A 13,192-nucleotide genomic window follows, 5' to 3' on the forward strand; every position below is an offset into this window, starting at 1 on the left:
AGAGCCTGGTTGTTGAATTTACCCTGTCACTAACGGGCGTCTGATAATGCGAACCCGCATGTCACCTTGGATGCCGACTACCTGGTTGCCAGCGAAGCCAGGTTTGATTGTTGGAAAGTCATCTGTGCCCCCTTCAGTCAGCCCCCCCTTTGTGTGCTTCATGAATCTTGTGAACGTAATGTCGAAATTGAGTAACAGCACCGCAATAATGCCAAGGACTTCTTGTTTGGCGAAAACTCTCCCAGGGCACATGTAGTGGCCGCCTCCAAAAGGGAAGTAGTTGGTACCCAGGCCTGTTGCGCTGTAGCTTAATTCTCCTGTCACCGAGTTTGTCGTCGTAAAGCGCTCCGGGTTGAAAACTTCGGGCCGAGCAAAGAACACTGGATTCCGATGAGTCATCCAGGTAGGCGCCATGATCTGCTCGCCTTTCCTCACGTGGTGTGTCCCGAGTGCTACCGAACTGTCAACCTGCCGCACGACAAGCAGATCGACGTATAGCCGGAGCACTTCGTGGAAGGCGGAATTAAGGAGCGGCAACCGGGTCAAAGCCGGGATGTCAATGTAACCATCGGAACGCTTACACGACTCCAACTCCTGCATAATACGTTGGCGGAAGTCGGGTGCACTTGTGGGCGAAAGTATATGTAGCAGCAGCCAGCCAGCGGCCGGGGTGGCATTGGACAAGATGCCAGCCAGAAAAATGAGATCCCATCCAGCCTGGCTGTGTATACTCAGCTCACGCTGCTTGTAGAGGTCGTGCCGTCGATGCATAATCCGAGCGCCGGTGTCGGGTGTCCAGGAGGGGTCTTCCCCTTCTCTCACGGGGTGTTGGTATCCCGCTTGCAACCACCTCTCCATCTTCTCCACGCATGCATCCCGAGCACGGTACGCCTGTCGTGCGAACAGTCGCGGTGTACCAAAGAGGAGGCCCAGCAGGTTGTCTTCCCAAATACGATAATCTACATCGAAATCGGGGTACATCTCAAGCAGTGTACTTCCACAAAGTGCTGTTGTCGAAGCACGAAAGACAAGCTGCCACAGCCAATCATACAGATTGATGTCCAGGCCATCTGTGAGACTGGCGTCCGCGTCAAGCTGCGCCTGGAATGTTTCTATAAACTTTTCAGTCAGTGTGTTCACCGCAGCAGAGCTCAGCAAGTGGTCTGAATGGAGTCGTTCGGTTGTTATCTTCTCTTTCTCATTCGTGCGATCCGGGAACGCTTTGAAAGAATCTTCTTTTGACATGCCGAGCACGTTCACGGCAAGCTGTCGGTCCAGCACTGCACGCGAAAGATGTCGGCTTCTAAACACCGCGGCGAGACCATCTTCGGAATAGATAAGGTGTGTTCGCTGTCCGGCAAGTACGATGGAGAAGGCGCCCTGGCCGTAGCGCTCTGCTTGAACCCTGAGCCAAGTCCAGAATTTCCCGACTGTCTGATTACTGAAGCCGATGGTGGAACCAAGCTTTGGGATAGCGTACGGTATCAGTGGTGGACTCCGGGCGGTTGGATACTCCCCTTCACCATCCGGTTCCCTGCGGACATCGCAGTGATAGCGGTAGAGCGTTGTGCAGTACGTGAATGTGCAGATAAGACCTAAAGGTACCAGCAAACCAACAGCCAGTGTACGAATTGCAGGCAGCAAAGTAGGACCGTCCATGTCCGTATGTATCTGTGATTCGAGGAGGTCAACTGATCAGATTTGCTGTTTTGCGATAAGTGAACGGATACACAGGCTCCATGAAGAATCCGATATGGCAGGCACCTATCGCATGTATGACGTAATGAAACGTTGCGCTCTCCATCTGTGTGATATCATTGGGACACGTTCTGTGCGACGAGAATGCACGAACTGGTACGTCAACTCGCAATTGCTTCGATGCTGTACTCACCTGAAAGTGTAAACGAGACAAAGGGCGATCGCCGCGTCGGGCTTTGAAACACGCGCTGCAGGCGTCGGCAATCGAGTCAATTGCCGAACGGCTGTGGCTGGGCTGGACGATCCGATCACCACCATAAGCCGCCGCCGTCACCGCTCCCCGCACCCCACGATTTTCTCGCGCTTAAATACCCCGGACTTCCTCAGTGGCCATCACTATCAACACCTTGTTGCAACCTGCATCGCCCTTGTGATACCGAAGGCGACAAATTGAATCACTGGCAACTCTTGCGACTTGATTGATGCACGTTGCAATTTTGCAAGATGGCAAAATTCGATATGAAGACTGTGTGGTCGGATATTGTGCAGTATCGGAGAGCATATATCTTGACAGCGGTCGCCTCATTTGGCGGCATGCTCTTCGGGTGGGATACTGGTTTGATTGGTTGGTAGCCATCGACTTCATCTTGCGGCTGCTTCTAACCAAAACAGGCGGTGTGCTCACAATGGACGCGTTCCAGCACTCATTCAATCTGGATAGGGAAAGCCCCGACTTCGCCAATCTACAGGGCAACATTGTGTCCGTTCTTCAAGTACGACCAACCTGGTAACATGCTCTGAGCCACTGATGCTGACATCGAAACAGGCAGGTTGCTTCTTCGGAGCAATGTCCTCGTTCTACATCAGTGATACGTTCGGGCGCAAGAAGGCTCTGATCATTGCGGACATCATCTTCATCATCGGGTCGCTAGTGCAGACACTATGCGCCATCAACACGACCAGCCTGGCTCAACTCTACGTCGGCCGCGTCATTGGCGGATTTGGCGTCGGACTTGTCTCTGCAGTCGTCCCTACGTACATTGGAGAGAACGCCAACAAAGAGATCCGCGGTCGCTGCATTGGATGCATGCAGCTGTTCAACGTGACGGGCATCTGTCTGTCGTTCTTCGTCAACTACGGCATCAGTCTGCAGATCAAGACTCTGAGTAGTGCAAAGTGGAGGATTCCTTTCGCGCTCCAGATGCTGCCGGGGGCTCTCCTTCTGATTGGTATCGTCTTCCAGAACGAGTCGCCACGTTGGTTGGTGGAGAAGAACCGCCTGGCAGACGCTGCGAAGGCATTGGCCACTGTACGCGCGAAACCTATCGACGATGCCGACGTCTTGCAAGAACTCGATGAGATTGTGAAGGACTTCCAGGGCCATGAGAAGCTTCCGCTCCGCGCTCAGCTTCGATCAGCATGCTCGAGCAAGCGCATGTTCTATCAGAGTTCCTTCGCCGTCATACTCATGTTCTGGTACGCCTCTCCTTGATCGTCCATGAGACGCACCTGTCACTAACTTCCCACCCCAATTTGCAGGCAGCAGTGGACGGGCACGAATTCGTAAGCAACGTCATACAAAAGATCAGCTGAGCAGTCTGCTGATGTGTGGATACAGAATCAACTACTACGCGCCTCAGATCTTCCAAACGATTGGCCTGAAGGGCCCCTCGGCCGGGCTGTTCGCTACTGGCGTCTACGGCATCGTGAAGATTGTGGTGACAGCGATTGGCTTGATGGCATTCACGGAGCAGATGGGGCGGAAGGTATGTGACGTTCTGGCGTCTCGTCTACATGTGGCTTGCATGTCTTCACCGGCCTCTCCCAGCTGGCATTTACTTGCATACCCTCACCGGCTTCCCAAGGCGATGTGTATCCGGCATGGGTATCCATTCTAACTCGGTTTCTAGTGGTCGCTCCTTATTGGCTCGCTCGGGCAAGCATTTGCTATGTGTACGAGGCCACCGGGTACCAAGTGGATATGTCATTGCGGCGCGGAAAGGCTCTATCTTTGCCCGTCTGGCACGAGGCTAGAGGAAGCCTTTCCAAGCAGAGGCAAGGCGAATTTATACACGAGGAACCAATCCCTGCTTCCAGAACCTGCACTGACGATGCTTAGTCTACATCGGGGTCAATTCAGCCGTCAATCCGGTAAAAGAGGGCGACGCCCTTTCCGGTAACAGCATCTTCGCCATCGTATGCGTGTACCTCTTTGTAGTGTTTTACTCGTTCGGTAAGTTTCTGGAACCAGCTCTTGACGGGTGTTGCTAACGGGAAGATAAGGATGGGGACCGATTCCTTTCGTCTTGAGTTCGGAGTGCTCTCCCAACCACGGTAAGTCTAGCCGCGCACGTTGACGCGGCGCAATTGCCGAGTTGCACGTCCTGACTGACACGGTGCAGTTCGGTCTCTCATCATGGCGGCAGCGCTGATGACACAATGGCTCTTCAACTTTGTGATTGCCAAGATCACTCCGCTGATGCTGAGCGGCATCACGTATGGGACGTTCTTGCTGTTTGGATCCTGCTGCATCATCATGGGCATTTACACAATCTTCTGCGTGCCCGAGACGAAGAATGTGCCGTTGGAGTCGATCCACCACCTCTTTGAGGGGCGCATCATCGCCGGATGTATCAAAGACACGATCCCGCGGCACTCGCGCGCAAAGCAGCTGCAGCATCACCACGTTACCAACGACGATTCGTCCGAGACGGGCAAACCAGCATCGAAGGGAATCCGCGCAGACGTGCAGCATGTCGAGGAGGCCTGAGGCAGGCGCCGCGTGCGGACGGGGGACTGTGGGTGGTGATGGGCGAGACGTGGAGGAGGCGATTTGTATACGTGTCACTGTAGGAATGAAGATCTTTCTTGCTATCGGGCCGCATTCGACGGGAAAGGAGTGAGGCCATTCCCAAGCTGCTGTCTGGCGAGGATGGGCGGAGCACTAGTTGGGCAGCGACAGGGAGATGGCCGCAAAGTGAGGCAGGGCGGGGCAGACGTTGTCCCGACGTGGCAGCGGCAAGCAGCCGGTGTCTCGTTGCGGAAGGGGCAGTAGACGGGTGCCAGCCAGGCCGCCGTGGGCTGTTGCGGTGCTCAGGGCCCCACTGCTGCTGGAAACCGGTGCTGTGCAGTGGTAAGCCGCAGCGGCACGAGACATGTGCATGTATCGAAGCGACGGGCGGGCGGCGACTGGCGACCCTTTGTGCGCCCCCGCCAATCACATCCATGCGCGTCGGCGTCATCGCCTGCGATCTACACGCTCCCAACTTGCCCGGAGCCCTATGCCCACAGGACCACGACCACCTCACACGATATCCCTATTTCTCGCTGCTTGTTGCTCGCGTCCACACGCGCCGCCCCAGTGCCGCGCCCGCAGCCGCCCTTCGCTCACACCGGCCCACGGCGCCGCCCCTCGTGCAGCCTCACAACTTTCACTTCCACACCCCACTTGCTGCCGTGGCCGCCTGCCCATCGGCCCCGGGGCCACCCCAGCACCATCTGCAAACCTCAGGTTGATTCTTTGTGCGCCGCACCCCCGCCCCTGTTCTCTCGCTGCGCCCGTCCCGCACACACGCTCGGGCAGCGATTGCACATTCGTCGCGATTCGGGCTGCTGCCGACCGCCGCCTCGATCCTGCTGCTCTGCGCGCCTACGCCAGATCAAGACGCTGCCGCGAGTCGCCATATATCGACTAAATGTACGTCCAAGTGCGCTGCTTTTCGTCTTCGTCGCTGGAGCTGGTTGTTGAGTCTCTCGCCTCTGTCCTCGTGTGCTCCCTCGCTCCTTCCCTCCCATGCTGACCACCATGACGGGCAGTGTCGTCGTCCCCGCCCAGACCGTACTGGGAGCACCCCGTGTTAGGAGGCTCTCGTACACCTGCGAGCAGCCGCCGCCGCCTCTGCCCCCGCGCCGCAATACCCTCGCCGTCGCCCCGGGTCAGCAACCGCAGCTGGGCAAGAAGCTGCAGTTGATCGCAAAGAAGCAGCTGCTGTCGGTCGGCCGCTCTGCGCCCACAACACCCACCCAACCCCAAGCCCAGTCCCAGAAGATGGACTCGCGGTACCACCGCCCGTCCTCGCCCCGGGGCCGCATGAGCAACCCTGCGAGGTCGTCTACGGGCACCTTCGACCCCTACTACGACTCCAATTACTACGCACGCCCCAGCTCTCCGAGAACAAGCGCCGACAGGCTCGGGGGGTCGCTCTACCCGCGAGACAGCTACATCACAAGTAGTTCCTCGTCAGGCTCCCGCTCGTCCAAGCCCAAGTACGACTCGTACACGGGGAGGCCACGGCGCAACACCCTCAACGAGTCAGACGATCGCTTGGTCCGGCCCCACTCGATGCTCACCCCCTCTGCTGCGCTTCCACTCCGCACGCACGTAGCCCATGTCAGCGACCGGCCATCCAGTCCGTTGGCGCGATCTTGGGATAACAGGGCAGATCCCTACGTCTCCCAGGCATCTCCACGGACGACAGCCCACAAGAGAATATACAGCGTGGACGACGGTAGCCATTCGGCAAAGCTGATTGCAGAGAAGGACATCATCAAGTCCAGCCACCGAGACTCTCGTGACTACAGCGTCACCAGTGGTAGGCAGTCCTACCACCAGCACAAGCCCTTGGTCAAGGCCACGGATTTTGGGGCCGATGGCTTCTCCTATACCGACCCCGAAGCCATGTATCGCGAAACCGAGCCAGCGTGGCGTCGGCCCCGCGCCAACAGCATTGAACGCGGTGCGCGTCCATCGAGCGTCGTGCTAGATCGCGGTCCTCGCACCTCCACTCGAGAACTCGGACCACCTCCATCTACCCGTGGATTCGACAAGATCAACGGCGTCACCAGTCGTCACCACGGCAGGTCATCCTCTATCGAGCGCTCTCGGGACATTCCCAAGTACGACTCCTATCCAGATGCTGCACCTTCTCGAACCTCGTCTACTCGGCACCATGCTCCCGCCATCCATCAAGAGCCACGCGAACACCGGCGCGAACCGTACCGCGATGAGTACGACGACCATCCCCGGGATAGGGATCTTGAGAACCGCCGCTACGCGGACCGGTTCGAGGACCGCGATGTTCCCACCCGCGGCTTCGGCATTGCGCCCGCTGCTCATGTACGCGAGCCCTCTCTTGATCGCCAGCCAATCTACAACACGAACCCTCCGGAGGTCAGTCGAGGACGAGCTGAGGGATACGGGAGTCAGTATTACGCTCCGGATCGCGCCGACGCGAGAATGCCGGATCCTAGGATTCCGGATGCGAGGATTCCGGATGCCAGAATCGCCGACGCCCGTCCACGCGAACGCGATATTGCCCCGACTTACGAGGAGCGCCCGCGCGAAAGGGCACCTCGAGATAGCAACCAGCCCGTTCCTAGCGCTGCCCCCATCGTGGCAGGCGCTGCTGCAGGTGCCGCTGCTACGTTCGGTGCTGCTCATGTTCTGAAATCCCGGGATAAGGAGCGAGAGCGAGAACCAGAGCGTGATCGCGACCGCGAACGAGACCGAGATCGAGAAAGGGAGCGAGATCGGGAACGGGATCGTGAGAGGGAAAGGGAACGCGAGAGGGAAAGAGAGCGTGAACAGCGCAAGGAGTACGACGAACGCGATCGGAGGGGGAGAGGCTCCGATGAGCGAGAGCGTCGTACGGACAGGCGCGAGGCTGTTCCAGAAGAACGCCAGGACCGACCGTCCCAAGAACGCGTGCCGCCGCCACCTCCTCCCCCTGGTGCTTATCCCTCCAACCCACCAGAACCCGATCGCATTCCTCGGGACCGCGTCTATGAAGACGAGGAGCGCGATAGGCGTGAGAGGCGAGCCCGGAAGGCACCATCGTCTGAGGGCAGTGGTGATGAGCGGCCCCGTCACTATGTCGACCGCCAGCGTAAGCCGGAGGCACCTGTGAAGGAGGCTGCACTCGACCCGGATGAGGAGTACAGGCGCCGCATCCAGGCTGAGGCTGAACGAAGCGGCCGCGACAGGGATAGTGGCGATTCTGACAGAGAGCGAGAGCGCCGACGACGAAGAGAGGAGAGGGAGAAGTCCCGCGAACGCGGAGAGGACTACCGCCCTCGCGAGACGAGATCGAACGCAGACGAGCCGCTACACCCACGCTACGATGAGCGCTCTGCTAGCGTTCTTGACAAAGATATTGTGCAGGAGCCCAGCTCCATGGCAGACCATGACCCACCAAGCAAAGGTGTACAGATCGTAACGCCACCCAAGGAGGCGGCACCCGCCCCCAAAGGTATCCTCCGCAAACCGACCGAGAAGTTCCCCGAAGACCCCGAGCCCATCCGGGAGGGTGTTGCTCCTCACAAGAGCCAACTGAAAGGCAAAGACATCCCTCCCAATGCGCGCTGGACCAAGATCGACCGGCGCCTCGTGAACCCGCAGGCACTCGAGGAAGCCAAGGAGCGGTTTGAAGAGCGTCTCGACTGCGTTATTGTGCTGCGCGTCCTGACCAAGGAAGACATCCAGAAGCTGGCCGATCGCACCAAGAAGATTCGCGAGGCTAGAGGTACGATTGTCCCTTGTAGCAGTCCAGATGTTTGTTGAAGTCGAACTAACGGTAAAACAGAGGATGAGTACGAGCGCGATGAGCCGAGGGATCGGGACCACGATCGCCACAGCCACCATGGACATCGGGAGGATGATAGGGAGAGGAGACGCGAGTATGATGATTATGACAGGGAGTACGATGGTAATGAAAGGGATAGCGATCGTGAGCGGGAGCGGGAGAGGAGGCCGAGGGCCATTGAGGCAGGGAGGTGAATTGAATCCTGACGGGAAGGATTTTGTACGACAAGGATGTGGACGAGGATGTCGTTAAGGAAGGCCAAGGGGGCAGATGAGGCACCGCCAAGGCGGATGCTGGGTTTTTTGAGCGTGTAAGAGGAGCATGGGAGGCGTTCTTGTTTGTCTAACGGTTGGCATGGGATGGCATCGGCAGCACGGCATGGTGTTATTAAAGTGGAGTGGAGCGTTAAGCATAGCGGAGTGGCATTACACAGCGAGCGAGCGGGATTGCAAATCGTACAGGTAGCCTGCGCTAAACAGCCTGCTTGCCCCCTCACCCTACCCCCTGACGTGCGTACCACACATACCCTTCCCATTCCGTGCCAGTTCTTCTTCCACGCTACTTCACACCCCACTCGCGCCACCATTCGTACACCGCAATCCCCCCAGCCGTTTGGACGTTGAGACTACGCGTCACGCCTACAGTCCTTATCTCCACGCACCGGTCCAGCACGGCCAGCACCTCGGCTGTGATCCCGCTGCGCTCGGCACCCAGCACGAGAACGCACTTCCTGGGAAGCTCACCCACGCCCGCGTCCCCGAGTATGCCGCTTCGGTCTGTCTGCTCGATGCCCACGACTTGATACCCCTCTCTTTTCTTCTGTCGCAGGAAGTCCGGGATGCGCGGCACGGGCAGCTCGTGGATGGGGAGGTGCTTCTCGCTGGTGACCGAGGTTGCGAGGAAGTCTTTGTGGGTGGTGGCGCGCAGGGAGGAGATGTAGAGGGAGTGGAGGCCGAAGGACTCGGAGATGCCTGTTTGCCGAGACGTGGGTGTTAGCGAAGCAGCTTGGCAGGGAAACGGCAGAGGGGGTACGTACGGCTCAGACCACCGAGGTTCGTCGGATTGTCGATCAGCGAGGCGACGAGGATGACGGATGCGGGGCGGGTGTTTTGTGCCGAGGGGGGACCGGGGGTGGGGAGGAGGGATGCCATGTCGAAGCCGGATTTCGTTTGATGGAATGTCGACGTCGATGAGGTCTCTGCGGGAGTTGATGAGGGTTCGGGCGTTGCGCCTGGCTTCTTCCAGACTGGGATTGTGGGTGCGAGGTCGGCGGTTGAGAGTGGCTGGCCGAGGGGCACGCGCGGAGGCGCGGCATGGTGCTCAGATGGAAGAAGAGAGTCGGACTCGGCGAGCGCAAGGAAGTCTTCGTGGGCGACATACTCCATGTCCGGGGTCTCGATTTTCAGATACCGCCCTTGGAAGATGTTGGTGAGCGTGAAGTCTTTCACAGCATCTAGCTTGAGCGTGCGGATTGTCGACGGCGGAGCGCTGAACTTGTCGAGGCCGCGAACATGCCGGTCCAGCGCGACGAAGGCCGGGTTGTCGGTGATGGACGTCCAGTCCCTTTCCCTGGCGAGATCGAACAGAGTGGGAAAACACCAGTGTGCCTCGTGCCTGATGTGCACCTTTGGGCTCGCGGAGAAGGGGATGAGCTGGACCATCAGCTTCAGCGCGAAGGCGTCGGAGTCCAGGAAAGGGGCTGCAAGTAGAGCCAGTTTCATGAGACTTGCGATGTGGACGGGGCTGTTTTCGTCGAGGCGCGCGAGGTTATCGAGGATACGATGGGCTTTCGATGGGAAGCGGTAGTAGATGCGTGTGATGGTCCATTCTAGTAGATATCGGTACCGTGGCCAGGGTTCCACCACCAGGGCATGCATGAAAGATTCCAGGTACCAGTCGGCATCCTCTTCGCTTACGCACGATTCCGTCAAAAGTAGCATGACCTGCAGCTGGAAGACATTCTTTGACTTGCTGATAATTGGAATGGGTGCTTTCTGCGTCCTCCAGGGTTCCAGAAGGCGCTTCATTACCCGCTTTGCAACGTCGAGTTGATCCTCCGGCATGCAGTTTAGTAGATCTATCAGCGCTGCGTACCCCGCCCATTCGCGTCGTCCGTAGTATGCTTCAAAATTGCGGTTGGAAACATGGTTTCCGTTATTCGGCAGTGGTAAATGTTCTTGTAATTTGTCCGCAGCAATCACTTCGAACAGAAATTCCTTCTTCGGAACTGGGGGATTCTCAATGAACCGAACAAAAAGGTCATCGAAAGGCAGTAGATTTAGCATTTCTGGATGCAGGAAGGAAGCCTTGCGGAGAGAGGTTGCTAGGCCTGACACCAGATATGTTCTGCCTTCTGCAAATCGGTGCAAAGTGGTCAACACTTTTGTGAGTACTGCCGTCAGATCGTCCACAGTCATAGAGACATCTCGCCTCCACTGAAGACAAGTGAGTATGCAGACTGGGTGGAAGTAAAGAGGAGCTAGCCAGAGAGCGACAGGTCGGCAGTAGTCTTGTCTGTCTGCCTCTTCCCAAAATGCTTCCAGTATCTGGAGTAATTCCTCTGGCACGAGCAGTTCGGGTGGTCCCTTCTCCAGCAGGTTGATGATGTGGAGGCACTGAGGTGCAAATCTGTCATTCTGAATAATCTTATGACGAGAGCGGTTGACTTCCTCGAGGAAACCCTTCAAAGTGGTCAAAGCCGCGGTGCTGTTATTTGGCGTCTCTTGCATAGGCGAAGGCTCTATGCTGGATTTAGCCGTACACTGTTCAACTCCAATCTCTTTATCGAGGAAGGCCTGCGCGGGAACGAATTCGGCGTCCGATATCTTTGGACTTCGATATCCGCAGAGTTCCGCGCAGTATGTACGGGATAAGTTCGCAGCAATCTCTGGCAATGCGGGCATTCTAGATATTGCAAGGATATTTGCAATCTCTGCTGCATCCAGAAAAACACCTCCTTTGCGGATGCCTTTCAGTAGTCCTTCCAAGAGGTAGAGAACTGATGGTGAGAAAATTCTACCTCCAGTGTCCGAGATATATTGCAAAACACCCTTAATTATCGCATGTTTGTCTGGGATAAAAGGGTGTTGCTGCGAGTCCGAGCGACCGGCCCCGATCTCTGGTTGTGTTCCTGGCGCTGCTATGACAAGTCTAGCAAACGCTTCGGCAAGAGCTGTTCCATGGGAACACGTGGTCGAAGTTCGAGTTGAAACAAGAGATGCCGTGAAGAGGCTTCCCTGGGTCGCCCATGGAAGGAATCCCTCGGTGATGAAAGCAGTGTGAGAAGTACATGATTCCGGTTGCGCGGTAGCGTAGTCTAGATACCAGTTACCAACGAGCTTCCTAACACCTTCCTGAATCTTGGGGTTAAGCGCTGCGGCTAGAAGAGCGGTTGTCCAAGTTGAAGAAATTAACGATGCCGGGCCGAGAAGCGTCGTAAGCTCAGGGAGGCAAGCCTGCACCTGGTTGGGGTATCGATCTAAAACGATGATCTCGAATAATGCACAATACTTCTTGTACTGCTGTACGATAGATCCTTTCTTACTGACATCAAAGGCCATTCCGGGCGCCTCAAAGCTTCTTTGACAGATGAGCAACGATTGTTGTATGATGCCTAGACAATACTTCCGCTGGTCGGTCATACCAGTTACAAGTCCGGTACACAACACCGACCAGTACTTTGGGGTGTAGACCTCGTCAGTCCCAAGGGCATTTGCGTTCACATAGTTTATCCATTGGAACCAAGTCCGGAAAGCCTTGCTGGCATTTTCAGAAAAGTAGTCTAACGGAAGATGTCGGAGTCCACCAAAAAATGAGTCCGAGAGGGCACCTGGTAGAAGAAGGGTCCTATTCGAAGTATAATCTCGCTGGATCCATGAGTCTGGAAGCTCCACCGTGTTAAGCACGTTAACAGATTGTTTGCTCAACAAAGCAAGCAATGAAGAGAGTGTGTCATGGATGGCTTCATCTATCTCAACTTTGCCGACGTTTCCAATAAGTGTGGAGTACAGCGCGGGCGTGATGTAGTGGTACCGATCTTCAGGAAGCCAGTAAGAGCATTTGAGGAATGCGAGGCAAACTCGAACTCTCTGTAGGTGTTCTTCTTTGGGTAAGAATATCCCACAATAATCTATTGCCCCTTCCGAAGTGATGGGAACGTCGTCGTCTGCGGCGGCCGTTATGTAGCGGGCGACAGTGTCGAACACTGCGAAGCCAAGTTCAGCATTACTGAGGGATATTTCTGCAAGCAAGTAGAGGTGATCTTCATTGTGGGCCTTGGACGAGATGTATTCAAAAACAACATCGTGTAGTCTATTGAAAGACTCGTTGTTCTGTCCGGTGTTAGATGAGTGCCGGACCAATACGACAGGCTTCAGCTACCGTGGAGCAACTCGTTACGCAAGCTCGGAGAAACACGTAGCGGCTCAACAAGGCACCGGGCCGACCAAACTTACACGTGGAGAAGATGCTTTGAGAGGTAACAAGCGGACGCAAATTCCCAACGCTTCAAGATCAATCAGACCTGATGCGGAGCCTTCGACTCTGCGCCAATAATGGTCGAATGCTGCCTCCTTGACGGATACATCGGCGAATTGAATGATCGATTCAACGTCGCGATACGTATTCTCAGTCGGCATATCTTCTTGGTTCCTACTTGAACCCCGTCTGGTGGTTCACTGTGGCACGTCTGAGTAGATCTTAGATGCAGGCCACCCAAAACGTGATTGGCGGGGCAGTGGAATGCGCCCCAGCAACCGTTGCTGGGAATGAGCGGGAACAACTCCGCAAAACGACCCTGGGCTATCTCTTTGACCCTGCGCGCAATAGCCCTCGAACACGTCGTCTTTCGCTGCGTTGTCCGGTGGGTTCTTTCGTCGCGGTGTGCACGCACCAAAATTTCGCGAGTTTGGTGT

At 56.5% G+C, this 13,192-nt stretch overlaps 4 protein-coding genes across 4 annotated transcripts; 2 read left to right on the forward strand and 2 right to left on the reverse strand.

Moving 5' to 3' along the window:
* Positions 1 to 18: 18 nt before the first annotated feature.
* CC84DRAFT_1208038 (cytochrome P450) lies at positions 19 to 2,100 on the reverse strand (the record flags this gene model as incomplete). Its single annotated transcript, XM_018182136.1, has 1 exon — positions 19 to 2,100. Exon 1 carries the CDS (start codon positions 1,657 to 1,659, stop codon positions 19 to 21), a length of 1,641 nt encoding a protein of 546 aa, XP_018033723.1. The 5' UTR covers positions 1,660 to 2,100.
* Positions 2,101 to 2,202: 102 nt separating this feature from the next.
* CC84DRAFT_1125747 (general substrate transporter) lies at positions 2,203 to 4,556 on the forward strand (the record flags this gene model as incomplete). Its single annotated transcript, XM_018175728.1, has 9 exons — positions 2,203 to 2,323; positions 2,371 to 2,471; positions 2,525 to 3,174; positions 3,238 to 3,261; positions 3,317 to 3,464; positions 3,609 to 3,651; positions 3,818 to 3,931; positions 3,982 to 4,032; positions 4,101 to 4,556. The coding sequence occupies 9 exons, from the start codon at positions 2,203 to 2,205 to the stop codon at positions 4,466 to 4,468; spliced, it is 1,620 nt and encodes a 539-aa protein (XP_018033724.1). The 3' UTR covers positions 4,469 to 4,556.
* Positions 4,557 to 5,503: 947 nt separating this feature from the next.
* CC84DRAFT_1178835 (uncharacterized protein) lies at positions 5,504 to 8,473 on the forward strand (the record flags this gene model as incomplete). Its single annotated transcript, XM_018180367.1, has 2 exons — positions 5,504 to 8,219; positions 8,280 to 8,473. 2 exons carry the CDS (start codon positions 5,504 to 5,506, stop codon positions 8,471 to 8,473), a joined length of 2,910 nt encoding a protein of 969 aa, XP_018033725.1.
* Positions 8,474 to 8,779: 306 nt separating this feature from the next.
* CC84DRAFT_1151888 (uncharacterized protein) lies at positions 8,780 to 13,151 on the reverse strand. Its single transcript, XM_018176772.1, has 3 exons — positions 12,734 to 13,151; positions 9,316 to 12,610; positions 8,780 to 9,250 (listed from the first exon to the last, which is right to left on the reverse strand). The coding sequence occupies exons 1-3, from the start codon at positions 12,914 to 12,916 to the stop codon at positions 8,838 to 8,840; spliced, it is 3,891 nt and encodes a 1,296-aa protein (XP_018033726.1). The 5' UTR covers positions 12,917 to 13,151; the 3' UTR covers positions 8,780 to 8,837.
* Positions 13,152 to 13,192: the final 41 nt, after the last annotated feature.

This window comes from Paraphaeosphaeria sporulosa (assembly GCF_001642045.1).
Source record: "Paraphaeosphaeria sporulosa strain AP3s5-JAC2a unplaced genomic scaffold CC84scaffold_8, whole genome shotgun sequence".
Classification (NCBI taxonomy): domain Eukaryota; kingdom Fungi; phylum Ascomycota; class Dothideomycetes; order Pleosporales; family Didymosphaeriaceae; genus Paraphaeosphaeria; species Paraphaeosphaeria sporulosa.

Bases quoted from the DNA above. Each gene is read 5' to 3' on its own strand.
- CC84DRAFT_1151888 (XM_018176772.1), bottom strand. From the start codon at position 12,916: ATGCCGACTGAGAATACGTATCGCGACGTTGAATCGATCATTCAATTC. The intron at 12,611-12,733 runs GTAAGTTTGGTC...AACACCGGACAG, and splicing joins TCAAAGCATCTTCTCCACGT to AACAACGAGTCTTTCAATAG. The intron at 9,251-9,315 runs GTACGTACCCCC...CTCGGCAAACAG, and splicing joins GAACCTCGGTGGTCTGAGCC to GCATCTCCGAGTCCTTCGGC.